Source organism: Camelina sativa, chromosome 8 (assembly GCF_030686135.1).
Source record: "Camelina sativa cultivar CO46 ecotype springtype chromosome 8, ASM3068613v1".
Lineage (NCBI taxonomy): Eukaryota > Viridiplantae > Streptophyta > Magnoliopsida > Brassicales > Brassicaceae > Camelina > Camelina sativa.
In genome coordinates, this window is record NC_141887.1 from 26,848,862 (window position 1) to 26,867,031 (window position 18,170).

Here is an 18,170-nt window from a genome sequence, read left to right on the forward strand (position 1 = left end):
AAGTAAAGTAAAAAAAATGGAACCAATTTTATATGCCTAGAATTGGAAAAGCCGTGAGATAAGAGTACGAATGTATGCTCTTTAGATAACCACCAAGTACACAAATGAAGAGTTTATAATTATATCCATAAAACTGGAATCAGGCCAATCGAAAAGAAAATGACAAAAAAAAAAAAAAAACTTAAAATCTAAGATTCTGCAGACTCATCTGGGCTCTGAAGAATATCACGAAGGAAGTTTATGAAAGAACATAGACCACCAAGGAAGTTATGGTCAATGACACCATTACCATCAAGAACATGAGCAAAATCCACTAGCTTCACTTGTGGTCGAGCATCATCATCATTTCCCTTCAAGATTGATTCATTCTCATAGACCATTAGTATCGAACAAGAGTTGAAATGGTAGAGCGTTTGGTTCTCAAACCAGGTCTTGAGCTCCAGCAACTGTGTTAACACCCCATTGGAACCGCCGTAAACACTAGACACAAAAGCAGAGTCAGGTTTTGAACCCATATCAGAAAGCGAGTTCGATGATACAAACTTCCTCAGAGTCAATCTTGCACCATCGACTTTGAGCCCACGAAGAAGCTTCCTCTCAGGCTTCCAGAAACTAGATTCTTTGTGATCATAAACCTCAAACCCAGAGATCCTGAAACCAGCTGATACAGTTGTTGTACCAGTGTCTTTCTTCAAACATTTTTGAACGTATTCTTCAGATGCATCAGGATACCATGTTCTTGAACCCATCTTGACATCCATTACTGATGGTTTTGAGTAATCGGCAAGAAGATTTTCAAGAACAATCATGGCTGCACCATCAGAACCTTCAACTGCTTGAGTGCCGTGGTACACAGGGAAAAATCTGCGGATGTGATCTGGAACCTCTGTGTTTGTTGAGAAAGATTCGTAGAACTTAACCTCGTTTTCACCACGAGAATCGCCTTGAAGGGGCTTGAAGAAACGACCCTTGTCATCTACAAGGGGACCGGGCTTCCCGTCTTTAGCAATGTGTCCTGCAACCTGATGTTCAGGGACCTTGAGCTGCATCTTGGTTAAGAGTATGATGAAACCTGAGAATTGGGAATTAGATACACAAACAAAAAACACTCATAAAACCAAAGAACACGAAGCACCGGAGGAGTAACCAAAAAAATATGAAGATGTTGAAGAGATCTGTGATTCTCTTTTTCAATGAGACAATATATGATCCCGTCACAAGCAATAACCAAACCTAACAATGGCCCCCTAATATATTATAATCTATGAACCTTAATAACGCAAGAAGATCCTGAGACAAGCCACATTACTGAAACTATGAAAGTGATCCAAAACTAATGACTAGAATAACAACTACCATGCATCAATGAAGCTGTTATATAAAAAACTCAGCAAAGCTCTACTGATCTCTGCAAATCTACACACATTCTTGACAAAATTGGCAATAATCAGAGAGCTAAGAATGGTTATTGTTTGTGCCAATCTGGATTAGAAGAAGACAGATTTATACAAATCATATAAACAAAGAACAGTTTTTTTTTTCCAAGAATGTTATAATTCTGAATGAACTAATCCCAGATCGAATATTACTGTTTCCTACAGAGAAATCAGATTAGGGTTCTTCACATTCTTTAAAATAGAGGTAAAAATCAAAATCAAAACTTGTCTGGTTCAACGCTTGAAGAACAAGAGAAAATAAACAAATCAAAGAAAATAAAAAAAAAGGGGGAAACAATACTGAACAGGGGAAATTACCAAATTCAGCAACTTCATAGGAAAAAAATAATCACGAAAAGTTAGCTTTTTTCCATAGAACTTTATTGCTAAAATACGCAGAAAAGGGTAAAAGAACTTCACAAAAAGTATGATCCCCAATTAAATCTAACGCTACACGAAAAAAGCTATTAGATTTTTGCAGTAAGAACGATGAAACTTTTTATAAGGTTATAGAGGATGAGAAGTAAAAAGATTTACCCAACAAAAGTTAGTAGAAGCAAATATCTTCAGGGGAGAATTAGAAACGATGGGGAAGGAAGAAGAAGAAGAAGACGACGACGATAAGAAGGTGTACGATTCTTCAGCTTCACAAATTGAAAGCTCCTTTTTTTTTTTTTTTTTACTTTTCTCGTTCTTTTGAGGCACCGAAGCAATCTAGCTGGACACATTATATACATTAATTACCTAATTATTTATTCTCCCTTTTTTGTTTATTTTATTTAATATGTTAGATTCAGAGGACGAAAACACAACACGGTTCGAGTTTATTTACGACATGTCACATGTGTCATCTTTTTAAATTGTTTAAAATATTTTTCCTTTGGTCTCAGTTTTAATCGTAATCGGACTAATCAGTAATCAGAGGACTAGCTTTCAATTTTTACACTAATCGATTTGTTATCTCGATCAACAAACCGATATCACTAGTAAATGCATAGGTATGATGAGTTAATCAATATCTTATGTATATTTATTATTTACAAATGTATTAATTTCATTTAAGTGATTTATGGTTTCGTTCAAAAAAAAAAAAAGGTGATTTATGGTTTATTTATTTTATAGTTTAACCAAATCGATGAAAAACAATCAAGCTATACAAGTACAATTTTGTCAAAACAACATGAAACAAAAAGTTTTGTTTTACATGACAATTTAGACGCGTTTCTGCGTATGATTAAAGATTAACTCATGTTATTATTTTTCATCATCCTTCTTCGAACACGTTTATTTGATTCACCTTTACGTATTTTATTCAGTAGTAAACGCATGGAGAAGAACCGGCCTCACGTTGAAAATTGTGGACAAAAACCCATAACCAAACCGGTTGAACCGATTCTATCTAAAGTAACATCATTAATTGTAATTTCAGAGATTTGATTAGAATTCCTTACCGGAGCAGAAAGCATCAATTTCACAGTCAGCGCCACCGTTGGCGACCCCGAATCACCAGCCGCGACGATGGTAGCACCAGTGATCGCCACGTGTTCTCCAAGCGCACGACCTTGCTTACTGACGCGTGGCTCACCTCCTCGGAGCCGCAATAACAGTGCTGGGCTACTCCTCCTCATCCTAGGTTTAACGGTCTTTTGTACGGACGCAGATCCTTCCATGTGAGCCTTTCTATTGTAATGGTGAGATATTTTAAGATACTTTTGGACCGTATAGTGAGTTTTCCTTGCCGTAAGATTACAACTTTGCAGTCTAGGTAATAACAAAATAATGTTATTCAACAAAATTTTGATTTTTGTTATTCAATTTTGTGGGTTTTTAATGAGCTGATAGTGATTTATAATAATGTTAATTATCAGGACAGTAAACATTACTCAAACTGAACTACCAAATAAGACTATGGAAGCTAAGTGTCTTCAGGGCATGTTTGAATTATTTGATTCTGGTTTCTTCAATGAGACTAAAGTAAGTCTTTTTTCTTTTTTTTTTTTTTTGTTCTGTTAAAACTATAGTTTGTGCTCTGAAGCTGGATCCTCATTTTGGAACTGTTTGTTTGGTGCGAGCTCTGTAATTAAATCTTAAGCAGCTAGTTTCCCATGGTTTAGACTGTTATGTTTCAAGGAATCAGATTTCCAGGTTTTAGCCTGATTGATTGGTTTGAACTGATTCAGCTTTGTTCATTTGGACTCCGGTTGTATTCTTGAAGAGGATTAACATCAATAAGCCATTTTGGTTTTAGTCATAGTTTGAGTAAGAAAGTATATGTTTTTACTTAACAGTTATCACAATTGATAGTTTCACGTTTGTGTGTATAGATTCAGGAGATTACAAAGGGGGTCACTGAAATGAACGTTCCTATTTATCAAGCCAACCGGAAACTTGTCGCTACTAAGAATGGCGGGTTGGAAAATTCGTCCCCGCTCGTGTTTAATCCGTCTTGGAACAGAGAGGTTCCACGAGTACATGGCAAGAGATTCAAATATCCTTCAGTGTCTGGAGTAAAACTCCCTAGAGATGATGAAGATATCGCCTTCATGAGTGTAAGTTATATCTCCCTTTTTTTGTTGTTGTAATTTCGATGGATATATATGTAGATTTATCTGATTTGAGAATGCATTATGGCAGGTTCTTGAACTTGGAGAACTTATAAAGACAAGACAAGTTACTTCCAAGGAACTTGTTCGGATTTATCTCAAGCAACTAAAACGGTATGGTAGCTTCTGTTCTCACTCAGTGTTTGCAGAGAAATCTGCTTGATCTGATGTTGTTTATGGGTATTCTTGAAAAAAATAAAGGTACAATCATGTTCTTGAAGCGGTGGTTACTTATACTGAAGAATTAGCATACAAACAAGCCAAAGAAGCTGATGATTTGCTCTCTCAAGGAACTTATCTCGGTATCTTTTCTCTCATGTCATATTATCTCATTGATGGATTGGTGACCAATAGGTATTTCAAGTTTCTGATTGTGGTTTTTTTACCGTGATAAGACCTCTTCACGGGATTCCATATGGTTTGAAGGATATAGTTGCTGTTCCCGGATACAAAACAACATGGGGTTCAACTTCTTTCAAAGACCAAGTTCTTGATATTGAAGCATGGGTTTACAAAAGGTACTGAAAAGAAAATTTTCACAATGTTCATAGATTTTACTTTGTGTTCAGTTGGCGTTAACTTCACAACATCGATCGGGCGCTTGGTTTTTTTTGTTTGTTTAGATTAAAAGCTTCAGGTGCAGTGTTAGTAGCAAAGCTGGTTACGGGTTCTCTGGCTTATGATGACATCTGGTTCGGGGGACGGACTAGGAACCCGTGGAATATCGAGGAATTCTCTACGGGGTCATCAGCTGGACCTGCTGCTTCCACATCGGCTGGTTAGTTGTTTTACTAGAAAACTGAATCAAGATTACGTTTCTGTTTTGGCTATATTTGAAAAATTATAAACTTTTGTTCAGGTATGGTTCCGTTTGCCATAGGCTCAGAGACAGCAGGCTCAATGACATACCCTGCAGCTCGGTGTGGCGTAACAGCATTGCGTCCGACATTTGGGAGTGTTGGTAGAACCGGAGTGATGAGCATATCTGAGAGCCTGGTATGGTAAAAATAGCAGCCGTCTTAATATGCTTCAAAACGGAGTGAAAAATTCAGAAGTGTAACATTTTAAGTTCCAACTCCTATTGTTACAGGATAAGCTGGGACCTTTCTGTAGAACAGCAGCGGATTGCGCTGTGATCCTTGACGCTATCAAAGGGAGAGATCCGGACGATCTCTCATCTAGAGAGATCGCGTTTGAAGATCCCTTCTCCGTTGATATCACAAAACTTACTGTTGGATATACCAAAGATGCTGACATGAAGGTAAAACAAATAGTTTGCAATCAGAATAATGACCCCGGTTTGTGTTGATTTGACATTTGACTTCTTCAGGTGGTGGAAGTGCTTGGGTCGAAAGGTGTCAATATGGTTCCTTTTGAACTAAACTATACAGTGGACTCGGTTCAAGGGATATTGAATTTCACAATGGATGTAGACATGTTAGCTCATTTTGATGAATGGCAAAGAAGTGGTCAAGACGATCTCTATGAAGCTCAAGATCAATGGCCGGTCGAGTTACGACGTACTCGTCTAGTTACAGCCGTAGATTACATTCAGGTTTTGTTTACCCATTCCGGCTTAATGATTTTGGTTTATGGGTCAGCTTTGTGATGATTATGTCCGGTTTAACTTATCTCTCTGGTTTACCCGTATAGGCGCAAAGAGCTCGTGGGAAGTTGATCCAAGAAGTCAAGAAGAGCTTTACGGTAGATGCGTTTGTTGGAAACGTGACAGATTGGGAGAAAGTTTGTATGGGAAACCTTGTCGGTTTACCGGTTCTAGTGATTCCGACAGGTTTCAAGAACATATCTGATCCACCAACCAAGAGTTGCCGGAGAAGAACAACAATCAATGCTGGAATTTATGCTCCCCCGGAACGTGACCACATTGTAAGTTAATCTTAACGTTTATATATCTTAAATGCCGTTGCTCAAATGAATTAAAATTTAAGAGAATAATTTGTGATTTAACCTTCAATATATATTTGGTTGTGTGTTAGGCGTTGGCATTGGGTATGGCGTACCAGTCGGTAACTGATGCCCATAGAAAGCGACCGCCTATCGATGATCTTGGACCGGATGACTCAATACCGAATCCGCCTCGAGCTTTAATCCCTCCCCGGAGATTACACATTTGAATATTTCTTAGTTCTTTTTTTTTTTTCCAGTTGTTGTTGTTACATTAGGAAATAGTCAAATCAATGTTGTGTGTTTTGATATGAGGAAGTTATGTTATAGCTTGTTGTCTCTGTCCGAAACTCCCTATGAGCTATAAAGTCAAATGTTATGTTTGGTTGGAATAGTTTTGAGAAGATCATGCGTTCGTAGTGGTGGTCTGGTGGACATAACCGGACGTATATTTAAATGGTATACCATCGTCCATACTGTTATTTTATTGGGGATTTTGTGTAATGATTAACCCGTGAGAGGGTTTTTGTTTCCACATCGAACGTGACTGACGTTGATTGGAATTTTTGGAATAGCCTTGTACTGGTATTGAAAGTGGAAATAAACACGTGTTGTTTAGTTTGTTTATCTTTTCGTGTCGCTTTGTGTAATGCGTATGTGTTTGAATAGTTTTTTTTTGCTTTACTAGAAGAGGAAATGGGAAATGCGTGGGTGTAGAATTTGGTACGTTTTTAATTATTTTGTGTGTTCGGCGAGTTTTCTTGGTGTGGGGAATCTAATCTAATTTAATATATTGTACCACCCTTTGACTTAAACGACATTTGCGTTCTTTAAACTCATGTTAATTGGTTCATCAGTTTTTTTAAGTTGTGATCTCAACTTTGCGATAAGATTAATTTCAACCACAAAAGTTGACTTGATATTTATTTATAGAGAAGCTACACTTGATATTTATTTTGGGTATAGATAGGTTGCACAAGATATTAATTACAAATTCGCTTTTATTTATTATGGTCACATGCAATTGAGTGCCTCATTCTTACAAATTAATATTGCCCCCTATTTTATAACCTCCATAGCTGACAGTTGGTGACAAACCCATCCATCTATGGAAAAAATCGGAATTACGAGTAAAATAATTAGACACAACTTGTGAAAGCCATATAAACTAGTAGTTCTTTTTTTTGTTAAAGCATATAAACTAGTAGTTCACAAAAATTAAATCCATAACAAAATACTCTTGGCCGAAGAGACTCAAATTCTTATAATAAACTTTTTCACAATTAAACTGATTCATAACTTAAATAGCTAACTATTACATCAGTTATTTTTTCTGAAAACATTTTTGAGCGTACGTTTTATATAACTTTAGCTATGAGTTTTTTTTTTCTTTCTAAATCAACTAATAGGATAAACATGAATATTTTATCAATTATTTTATATAGGTATGTAATTCCAAAATACTTTTTCCGTTTTTGTCGATAAGCAATTTTGTCTAATCTGAAACGAAGAATCTGACAATGTTTTGTTTTACCGGAAATTATATAAAGCCTAGTTTATAAAAGAAAATAAATCACAAGGACTAAGAATGCAAAATTTGGTAAGTAGGGCTTTTAGGGCTTTATGTGACTTCTAAAGTTGAAACAGACAAGTTGATGATTCTCAGTTTCATCGGTACGACCTTAAAACCAACTCTTTTCCGTAATAACAAAATCTATCTACCAAAAAAAAAAGAAAAAATGGCACAAACCCGTAATTTATTCGAAACATTGAGGTTAAAATAGACAAAACACTTACATCATCTTCCTCCTCTGTTTTTTATAGTACTTGTTTCACCTCTCTGCACAAATCCCCTGAGCTCTCTCTCTCTATCTCGAGATCCGCCGTTTTTGTAACTCCTAAAACTCAGAGAGAGCTTTCTTCTCTTTTTTGTTCAATCACAGATTGAATCAGAGAGGGAAACAAAAAGAGAGAGAGAGAGAGCTATTCTTCTTAATCCAGATCTAGCTTCTATCTCTCTCATTTTGGTGTTTTTTTTTTTTTTTTTTTTTTAATTCAAGGTAATGTTCGTTGGATTTTTTCGAAACAATTCTTGTAGATCTGTCTGTTTTGTTGATTTTATTAATTCCTATCTGATTTTAACGTTATTGTGATTTGATTTGAGCGTTATAGTTTTTTTTTTTTTTGGTATTGGTTTTACTCGATCGAGCTTTATAGTGCAGATCGATACGAATGTACGTATTTTGTGATTTATTGAGAGATTGGTTATTTTTTTTATTGAATCGATGCATGTACCTTTTGTTTTTCTTTTCTCGTTCGTGGTTTTTGGTTATCTGATCGGCTTGAACTTGATCACAAAGTTTTACCAATGCACAGTTCTGAGTTTTTGAATGAATTGAACCAGTGAAACATGGCATCGGCGAATGAGAACCAATGGCTAAAAGGAAGAGTGAAGGCTGTAACATCCGGAGACTGCTTAGTGATCACGGCTTTGAGCCACAGCAGACCCGGACCCCCACCGGAGAAGACCATTACTCTTTCTTCTCTTATTGCACCTAAGTTGGTGAGTTTAAAACTACCCTTGTGCCAGGTGTAAAATGTTTTGACACAATAGCTTTTGTCACCACCAATCATAAATTGTTCTCAAGGACAAATCTTTTTACTTTCTTGATATTAAAGTTTTTTTTTTTTTTCTGCCCGCTAATTAACATTTAATTTTGTGTGTGTTTTAGGCTCGCAGGGGAGGTACAGATGAGCCTTTTGCATGGGAAAGCAAGGAATTTTTGAGGAAACTTTGCACAGGAAAGGTACAAATTCCAAATTCTTAGACTTTGTTCTTATTAGAGTAGGTATTGTGTTTGACTGTATTTCTTCTCATTTGAAGTTTATGTTGTTGATTTAATAGGAGGTTGCTTTCAAGGTGGATTACAAAGTGGAAGCTATTGCTGGAAGAGAATTTGGCTCTGTTTTCCTTGGCAACGAGAATCTTGCTAAGCTTGTTGTTAAAAATGGTTGGGCAAAGGTGATCACCGTTTTATTTTAACTTGGGATGATGATGCTGTTTGAAATGTGGTGTTGATACCTTAGCTTTTCTTACATGAGGGAAAAACTCTTGTTACTATGGACAGGTTAGGCAGCCAGGTCAGCAGAATCAGGATAAGGTTAGTCCTTACATTACAGAATTGGTAGAGCTCGAGAAGCAGGCTGAGCAGGAAGGATATGGTCGTTGGAGCAAGGTTGGTCTTCTCTCTTCTTTGCTTTATTTCCTCCAAATTCTGTTCTGATCTAAGTGATTTTGATTATGGTTGTTACTTGACTCCAGGTTCCTGGTGCTGCTGAGGCATCTATCAGAAATCTTCCTCCTTCTGCTATTGGGGATTCTGCTGGCTTTGATGCCATGGGTCTTTTAGCTGCGAATAAGGGAAAGCCTATGGAAGGTATTGTGGAGCAAGTCCGTGATGGAAGTACTATTCGTGTTTATCTTCTTCCAGAGTTCCAGTTTGTTCAAGTATTTGTTGCGGGAGTCCAGGTAACTAAACTTTTTTCCCCTGGTCGTGCTGCATGCGAGGTTGGCATATTAATTTATAACTGATGTTTCTCTTTCAATGTAGGCTCCATCGATGGGAAGGCGAACCGCAAATGGAAGTGTTACTGAGACAGTTCCAGATGAGCCAAATGGAGATGTTTCTGCTGAGTCACGAGGTCCTCTAACGTCAGCTCAGAGACTTGCTGCCTCTGCTGCAACATCATCCTTTGAGGTTTCCTCTGATCCATTCGCAACTGAAGCCAAGTACTTTACCGAGCACCGTGTTCTTAGTAGAGATGTAAGGGTTTTTTTTCTCAAAAACGTTTCTCCTGTTTATCTGTATTTGGCATTTGGACTGATCGCAATTTGAGCTGGATATTGCAGGTTCGCATTGTTCTTGAAGGCGTTGACAAATTCAACAATCTGATTGGTTCAGTTCATTATTCTGATGGTGAAACAGCTAAAGACTTGGGTTTGGAGCTCGTTGAGAATGTATGTGCTTAAATTAATCAGTTATTTGATTTTCAACATGACTTGCATATTAAGTCAATGCACTGATAATGACACTAAATGTAACTCGGTTGGTCAGTTAGTGACATTGGTTGCTACTATATCTTCTTAGGGTCTTGCTAAATTTGTTGAATGGAGTGCTAACATGATGGAGGATGAAGCTAAGAGAAAGTTAAAAGCTGCAGAACTTCAATGCAAGAAAGACAAGGTTAAAATGTGGGCAAACTACGTTCCTCCAGCTACAAACTCCAAGGCAATTCATGACCAGAACTTTACGGGAAAGGTAATATGTTCTGGCCAAATTCTTTTTTTGAATACTGTATTTCTACTCTGCTTATTAAATATTTGTTGATTTTATCTCTCTTTAGGTAGTGGAAGTGGTGAGTGGGGATTGTGTTATAGTTGCCAATGATGCTGTTCCAATAGGGAGCCCAGCGGCAGAAAGACGGGTCTGTCTTTCGAGTATCAGATCTCCAAAAATGGGTAACCCACGTAGAGAAGAGAAACCAGCTCCTTATGCTCGGGAAGCAAGAGAGTTTTTGAGACAACGACTTGTTGGCAAACAGGTATTGCGTTGAGCCTTGTACACTAATCATTGCCTTTGTTGTGTGCTCACATATGAACAAGATTTGGTTTCCCTTTCCCCGCAACAGGTTATTGTTCAAATGGAATACTCAAGGAAAGTCACCCAAGGAGACGGTCCTACCACATCTGGAGCTGCTGATAGGTTCATGGATTTTGGCTCAGTGTTCCTTCCATCTGCTGCCAAAGGCGATTCCGATGAAGTGGCTGCATCATCTGCTGACGGTCAGCCAGCTGGAGTGAATGTTGCTGAGCTCGTTCTTTCCCGTGGTTTTGGAAATGTGGTTAGGCATAGAGATTTTGAAGAGCGATCAAATCATTATGATGCTCTTCTGGCTGCTGAAGCCCGTGCTTTGTCTGGAAAGAAAGGAATCCATTCTGCAAAAGAGTCTCCAGCCATGCACATCACAGACCTCACTGTTGTAAGTAAATATGTATATCTATACACATTTCTTAACTAATCTCATTTTCCTTGGTAGTTTTTTTAGTAATCTAATTGGTAAAGCATATATTTGTCTCAGGCGGCAGCTAAGAAAGCTAAAGATTTCCTTCCATCCCTCCAAAGAATCAGGAGAATACCCGCTGTCGTGGAATATGTCCTCAGCGGACATCGGTTTAAGCTTTTTATTCCAAAGTTGACATGTAGCATTGCCTTTTCATTCTCTGGAGTCAGATGTCCTGGCCGTGGCGAACCTTTTTCAGATGAAGCTATCTCTGTAATGAGACGTAGGATCATGCAGAGAGATGTTGAGGTAAACAAAATGCACCCCTAAATTTACATCTCAGTCTCCTATTCTCTCCTATATGGTTTTTTCATAGTCTATTGTATTAATCACACAGATTGAAGTTGAAACTGTGGATAGAACCGGTACTTTCTTGGGATCCATGTGGGAGTCAAGGACAAATGTGGCGACTGTTCTGCTTGAAGCTGGTTTAGCCAAAATGCAGACCAGCTTTGGTGCAGACAGGATTGTTGAAGCAAATCTTCTTGAACAGGCAGAGAGATCTGCTAAAAACCAGAAACTGAAGGTGACAAGCAATAAATGTTATTGTAGAAAACATTCTCCCTTTTCGAAATGTTTAGACCAAAGCCAGCTAAACCGTTTTTGATGTTTTTCAGATTTGGGAAAACTATGTTGAAGGAGAAGAAGTCTCAAACGGAAATACTAATACAGTAGAAACCAGGCAAAAGGAGACCCTAAAGGTTGTGGTTACAGAAGTACTTGGAGGTGGTCGGTTCTATGTTCAATCTGCTGGAGATCAGAAAATAGCTTCCATTCAGAACCAGCTTGCATCCTTGAGTATCAAAGACGCTCCAATTATTGGATCCTTCAATCCTAAGAGAGGTGACATCGTCCTTGCACAGTTTAGCCTTGATAACTCCTGGAACCGTGCAATGGTAATTACTATTCACTTTCTTTATTCTCGAGTTTTCTTAGCTTCTTGCTAATTCATTTAAATCAATACTTGTGTTCAGATTGTGAATGCACCCCGAGCAGCGGTCCAATCCGCAGATGAGAAGCTCGAAGTGTTCTACATTGATTATGGAAACCAAGAGACAGTCCCATACAGTGCAATCAGACCAATCGACGCTTCGGTATCAGCGGCACCAGGGCTTGCTCAGCTCTGCAGACTTGCCTACATAAAGGTTCCAAGCTTGGAAGAAGATTTTGGTCCTGAAGCCGGAGAGTATTTGCATACAGTGACTCTGGGTAGTGGTAAAGAGTTTAAAGCGGTGATTGAAGAAAGAGACACATCTGGAGGCAAAGTTAAAGGGCAAGGCACTGGAACTGAATTTGCTGTCACTCTCATTGCTGTCGACGATGAGATCTCTGTAAACGCTGCAATGCTTCAGGTCGGTTTTCTTTCACCTTGTCTTAAAAAACATTTCCAAGAATTGATATTGATGATGATGAATGAATGATGATGATGATGAACAGGAAGGAATAGCAAGAATGGAGAAACGTAAGAGATGGGAGCCTAAAGACAAACTAGCTGCTCTTGATGCTTTAGAGAAGTTCCAAGAGGAAGCTCGCAAGTCGAGAATTGGAATCTGGCAGTACGGTGACATTGAATCCGATGATGAGGACACTGGTCCAGCCAGAAAGCCTGCCGGTGGTCGTCGGTAAATTATAAAAAACCCGATAAGTTGTGATATGGTTCAAAGGGACCATGAGGTAGGGAGAGAGAAGCTTCGGTCGGTTTCTCTAAAGAGAGTTTAAAGCCATGTCGAACTTTTTGTAACGTTTTAGTTTTTTGTTTCTTTTCTTCTTCTTTTAATTTATACTTATTTTGGTTGTTATGGACTCTTTAAAGAAATTTTCCATGTAGGACATGAAATAAGGGGAAGTTTGAACCATGCTTACAGTTTTTGTGTGTTTTCTGGTCCAACTTACCTTCCTTCTCCTTATGCATCATATTATTCAACTATCCTCGAGTCTTTATGTCACACGCATTAGAAAAACTCAAAAAAGTAGAGAACAAAAAATTTTAAAAAATAATGTCCACAAGACTCTTCAATTAACATTTGTTTTCTTTCACTTAGACGTTACGATTAAGATTGTGTTTAGCTGTGCTAGGATTAAGAGCAAGTTATTTCTTCATGAACTTAAAATGGTTCGCCTGAGGAAAGTGAAGAAGCTCGTGTTATCTGATTTGTGCCAAAGTGTGCACATATGAGATTTTATTTTAAATGACAGGTGAGTTGCATAGTTGCATAGGTTAAATTCTATGCTTAAGTGCAAACTTCGAGTTGTTAACATGGCCAGGTGACATTGTCGGTCTGTTATCATATTTCAACCCACATTAAGATTCAAGTGAGAAACTAAAAACCATACAAAAATAAAAAATAAGCATGTTACAATCTTGTCTTTCTACTGTCTACATAAGGTGTTAAACGAACCAAACAAAGAACACCAAAAATCAAAATCTTTCTCTAACTATCACGCCTTGTCGGCCTCTTACGTGGCACAGCCGCCCTTTCTTCCTTTTCCTCTGTCTTTGACTCGCTCGATGAGGCCTCTGTTGCTGTTTCAGGTTTCTTCTTTTCCACATTAACCTACACATAACAATACAGTACCCAAATTTCGTTACAAGTTACAACCAAGACAAGCCAATAGAATTACACCCAAATTAATATTGACATGTTTTTTACCTTTGCACCACCAAATATTAGCTTGAAGAAGAGGGAGAGGAAGGAGAGGACGACAACCACGATAGAAATTATCATACCGATGGTTAAGTTTGGCTGTGTTTCAGCTTTCTCAATGAGTTCCTACAAACGAAATTGCAGATTCTAAGTAAATCTTCCTTCTACATACACTATGTTCTGAAGTCTAGAAATGACAACTTACCATGATCTTTGACTTGTATGCACTCAGGAAAGAAATGTCTGCAACCTTGTACAAGAGGTCGAACACCTTCTTCTGCAGCAATGCACAGACATATATAAGTAAAAGGGACATGTGTAACTTTTTCATATCTTGTGGTGAAAATCAATTTTACCTGGTAGCTCTTGAGACCATCTGCGTCACCAGCAGCTTCATCCTCTGCCTTTTGTTTCTCTTTCTCAACATCAGATTTGGGCTTCCATGTGGTTTGTCTGTATGTCTCCGCAACCTTTTCCTCTTTAGCTATCAATATGTTGTCAAATATGATACCATCTTGCATTGTCCAAATCTCAATACCAATGGCTGCAATAGGTTCGAAGTTAGGCCTATCAAGCTCAAAGTAGTCAGGGTTTGGTATGTCTCTGGGTTTCCAGATTCCCTTGTAAGCTGGGTTATCTATGAGAGGTGAGCTCCACTTGCCCTTGTAAGCAGGGTTCCTCTTCATCGGTCTCTTCCATTCGCCACATCCAGGTGCTGTCTCACACTTGGGGTTAGAAACCTTGGGAGCTTCCCACTCACCATCTTCCTCATCATCCCAATCTTCAGGCTTGCTTGCCTCAGGGTCGTTGACCTCTTCAGGCTCATCATCCAACCATCCTTGGGGTTTCTCAGCTTCCTCATCTTCAATCTCCATGGGTGCATCCTCATCCCAGTCATCAGGCTTCACAGCAGTAGGATCAGGAATCTTGGCTCTCTCATCCCAGTCTTCTGGCTTCTTGTCATCCGGATCAGGGATAGTCTTGGAAGGGATCAAAGGAGGCTCAAAGTCTTCACCAGACAGCAAGTTACCCTTCTTCTTCTCCTCACCATCAACCAAAATCGTCACCTCATTATCAGGTTTCAAGATAGCAGTGTAGACATGAGAAAGCTTGTCAAACGGAACAGAAGGAGGGAACTTGAGATGGTGCTCAACAAACTCGCCACTCTTAGGATTCTTATGCTTCAAGATGAAATGCACCTTGTTGGTAGCACCACACTTGTCAGGTCCAAACATGACAGAGTAAGGAGAATCATTATCAAACCCTTGAGGAACCCATCCAGCTTCTTGAGGACGAAGGTACTTTAGGTAAGCACCACCACACTCAAGCCCTTCTTGGAAACGAGCCTCGTATTGCAGAACAACAGTTCCGTCTTTAAGGTTTAGTGGCTCATCAAGCTCCTTCACAATTCCATACTTTTTAGCTTTCTCGCTCACTAGAAGTCCATAATCATCATGCCCTTCACTCTTCTCGTGCTTCCACACACCTGAAGAGTTCAAACAAAACCAGAAAAAAACAATCTTTTAAACGCTTTAAACAAGAAAATTGCCAGATTCACCAAGTCTATTGCCAAAAACCTTTTCCTAAATCTGGAAATCAATGAAGTCACAACTAATTCTACCTTATGATTCTAAAGGTAGAAAACCAAAACTACAAACAAACAAAAATCAACTAAGGAGAGAGCACTCGAAGCTTTTATTTACCTTGGTATTCAGGTTTCTCCGAAACGATCCAACGACCATCAAAAGACTCGTCGAACGACTCATACAGGACCTGAACAAAAAGCACAACACCAGGGTTAACATAGTTACAGTGAACAAATCTAAAAACAGAAACTTTTTGCAACGAAACACAAAAGATTAGTTAAATAAATTACCGTCTGGTCGTCACAGTAGCAAAGACTCGAAAACGAAAACAAAGCTACAAGAAGCAGCGAAACGAATGTAGAAACCCGTTCTCTCATCCTCGCTGAGTCCCTCCAAGAGAATCAACAATTGAAGTCAAAAAGATAACGAAGCTTCAAGATTTCTCCCCTAGCTTCTCGTGTCGTCGTATATTTATTATATATATACTCTTTTCGAGTCTTCTTTCTTCGTATTCAGATTTTAGACCTACGAGTCTTCTTCCACGTGACATTAACCTATCACTCGCCACGTGACATTAACCTATCACTCGCCACGTGACATTAACCTATCATATATCGACACGTCATCCAAGAACTAGGAGCAACATACGTGCCAGTTTTATGGCGGTCTTGACCATAGTATTGGGCCTGGGCCCAAATATAGATTGATTCACTCCAATCGGTTTATAATTTTCGAATAACTAAAATTCAAATTGAGTCTCCAATCCTAGATAAAAAAAAAAACACAAACACACGATTAAACCAAATATATTCATCAAAACCCAAGAGTTATTCGATTAGGCATATTTTACAAAATACTGTTCGAAAACAACAACAAAAAAACACTGAAGTTGTCTCACTACAGGATTGAACCAGCTTAATCCCATTCGACCCCCTTATTTTATTGTAAGAGAAAAACATGGAACTACAATAACACATATAATTAAATGGAAGCTTAATTAGTGAGCCGCATGCATCTTAGGATCAACTCCGACATCCTTTAGCGTCAAGGCACGAGGTTTGTGAGCGAACTGGTCCTTCCTGATTGGGTCGGAAATCACATCCTGCTTGTCAGACTCTTGAACGTGAGCTATTTTCCTAAACCACGACCTGTTAGCGAACCGGTCCGCTTCGTCTAGAACTCGATCGGGATCCTCAATCTCGGGGACAGTCTCTCTTGTCTTCTTGTTGACACGCACCCCAGGGTTTTCGTGTAGATGAAGATACGCAGTGTAAACACCGAACGTTACTGACAATGAGATCAATCCTATGGAGACGTAAACAGGTGTGAAGTCAGCTTTTGTAGCCGCCGTCGTCGTGGAGGTTCTCTGACCACCGTACTCAGTCGCTGCAGTAGAATACGCTTTGGATCTTGGTATTGTAGGAGCGGTGTAAGTTCTTAACCTTTGCACCATGTTTTTCAAGTGACCCTTCAAACATTAGAAAGATTAAAAGTCAAACCGAGAGGAGCAAATGAATCATAGAGAAACAACGATGTATGTATTAGTTATTAGGTTAGCTTACTGTTGATCGAACGGCCATAGCTGGTCTTGAAGAGTGATTAGTAAAACTTTGCTGAAAACAAAAGCGAGAGATCTTGTGATTTTTATTAGTTATGGAGTGATGATACTTGGGAGTGTTTTAGATTGTGGATATAAAAAGGAAGATGGAGACATCTGGAGCTGAGAAGAGAGATGTAGAAGTTATACGTGTAAGCAGTTAAGAACATGCAGTTCAATTCGTGGAAGTGTCTTGAAGATCCACGTCACATCAGATTCCTATTATTGGGATTTCACTGCAGTAATATATATGTATTTTATTTTCATTGGTACTTCTGGCAAATTGAAAACATAAAGAAGTACATGAGATATAAATCTATTATTAATTTTAATGACTCAGACCTAATTCTTATCGTCTTTTTTATTTTATTTTTTTTGTTAAAATTCTTATCGTCTTTACACTAGTAAAGTTCTAGATAGTCCACCTCATTACGTGGTCATTCAGATTTGGTTCACAGGATACACACACTAAGAAGCAAACTGCAAATATATATGTTTAGGTACGTATAATAAATTTCATAAACTTTTAACGTAATGTTTATTGTAGCCATTACCCATTATTCTATGAAGTGTGTGTATTTATATGAAAATATTTAAATAATTGATACTATCATGGAGTTATTAAAAAATTTAAAATTTTCTTAGTGTCCTATATCTAGATATATAGTGAACTGTTCATAATTCTAAAGAAAAGTAAAAGTAAAGCTATTTGGGATAAGACTTAACTAAAGTGGACAAATCTTTCTCAATAAGGAATTCAAACAAGTTTTGTCTATTGATTTAAATATAATAAATTGATACGAGTTGAACTAGTGCTTGGTGCTTACTAGCTCCCACTTTAATGGAATTAGTGCTTATTCGACGTTAATTATTGTCCATTGCTATTTTTGTTATAAATAAAACGGTGTAAAGAAGCTTTACAATCCTATATAAAGAAAGGCCTACACATTAATTTAATGTATACCATTTATAATCATATTCACATTCATCTCGATCTGCTTTACATTCTTAATCATATACTGTATTTTAGATATAATTAAGGTCTTAAACATTCAGAAACAAAAACATAAAAAAAAAAAATCGTAGTTAATTTGTTGAAAATGAAATGGTAATTATTAATGCCACATATGTTTCTTTTAATTTTTTGCTGTTTTTCTGAAAATAATTTAAGTTTTTTTTTTTTGTCAAACTGATACAAACTCAATATTAGTGGTTTAAGCCGATGAGGTAAGTCATAAGTGGTCCTCGTATGACCACTAAACCAGATCAGCTCTTAG

General features: G+C 37.9%; 5 protein-coding genes across 7 annotated transcripts; 2 read left to right on the plus strand and 3 right to left on the minus strand.

Moving 5' to 3' along the window:
• Positions 1–59: 59 nt before the first annotated feature.
• On the minus strand, positions 60–1,049 carry LOC104708359 (inositol polyphosphate multikinase alpha). Its single transcript, XM_010424911.2, has one exon. The coding sequence runs from the start codon at positions 1,047–1,049 to the stop codon at positions 189–191; it is 861 nt and encodes a 286-aa protein (XP_010423213.1). The 3' UTR covers positions 60–188.
• Positions 1,050–2,864: 1,815 nt separating this feature from the next.
• LOC104708365 (uncharacterized) lies at positions 2,865–6,336 on the plus strand. Of its 2 annotated transcripts, XM_087462674.1 has the most exons (12): positions 2,865–3,201; positions 3,305–3,410; positions 3,761–3,985; positions 4,071–4,153; positions 4,241–4,357; positions 4,435–4,557; positions 4,663–4,817; positions 4,899–5,035; positions 5,130–5,300; positions 5,370–5,594; positions 5,693–5,926; positions 6,037–6,336. In XM_087462674.1, exons 1-12 carry the CDS (start codon positions 3,125–3,127, stop codon positions 6,172–6,174), a joined length of 1,791 nt encoding a protein of 596 aa, XP_087318800.1. In that variant the 5' UTR covers positions 2,865–3,124; the 3' UTR covers positions 6,175–6,336. The 2 variants fall into 2 exon arrangements, with proteins under 2 accessions (XP_087318800.1, XP_087318799.1); XM_087462673.1 differs by lacking the exons at positions 2,865–3,201; positions 3,305–3,410; positions 3,761–3,985; positions 4,071–4,153 and having other exon boundaries at positions 4,261–4,341.
• LOC104708364 (ribonuclease TUDOR 1) lies at positions 6,051–12,929 on the plus strand. 2 transcript variants are annotated; one of them, XM_010424916.3, is made up of 17 exons: positions 6,051–6,129; positions 7,516–7,544; positions 8,349–8,507; positions 8,677–8,751; positions 8,850–8,966; positions 9,073–9,180; positions 9,267–9,473; positions 9,556–9,768; positions 9,855–9,962; positions 10,093–10,263; positions 10,349–10,546; positions 10,634–10,984; positions 11,084–11,314; positions 11,403–11,591; positions 11,683–11,961; positions 12,040–12,417; positions 12,503–12,929. In XM_010424916.3, exons 3-17 carry the CDS (start codon positions 8,355–8,357, stop codon positions 12,689–12,691), a joined length of 2,967 nt encoding a protein of 988 aa, XP_010423218.2. In that variant the 5' UTR covers positions 6,051–6,129; positions 7,516–7,544; positions 8,349–8,354; the 3' UTR covers positions 12,692–12,929. The 2 variants fall into 2 exon arrangements, with proteins under 2 accessions (XP_010423218.2, XP_010423217.2); XM_010424915.3 differs by lacking the exons at positions 6,051–6,129; positions 7,516–7,544 and adding an exon at positions 7,590–8,004.
• A 407-nt stretch (positions 12,930–13,336) lies between these two features.
• Positions 13,337–15,888, minus strand: LOC104708366 (calnexin homolog 2). The gene is made up of 6 exons (XM_010424918.2): positions 15,587–15,888; positions 15,414–15,483; positions 14,067–15,196; positions 13,916–13,987; positions 13,717–13,836; positions 13,337–13,620 (listed from the first exon to the last, which is right to left on the minus strand). The coding sequence occupies exons 1-6, from the start codon at positions 15,671–15,673 to the stop codon at positions 13,498–13,500; spliced, it is 1,602 nt and encodes a 533-aa protein (XP_010423220.2). The 5' UTR covers positions 15,674–15,888; the 3' UTR covers positions 13,337–13,497.
• Positions 15,889–16,089: 201 nt separating this feature from the next.
• Positions 16,090–17,106, minus strand: LOC104708367 (uncharacterized). Its single transcript, XM_010424920.3, has 2 exons — positions 16,859–17,106; positions 16,090–16,764 (listed from the first exon to the last, which is right to left on the minus strand). The coding sequence occupies exons 1-2, from the start codon at positions 16,874–16,876 to the stop codon at positions 16,294–16,296; spliced, it is 489 nt and encodes a 162-aa protein (XP_010423222.1). The 5' UTR covers positions 16,877–17,106; the 3' UTR covers positions 16,090–16,293.
• Positions 17,107–18,170: the final 1,064 nt, after the last annotated feature.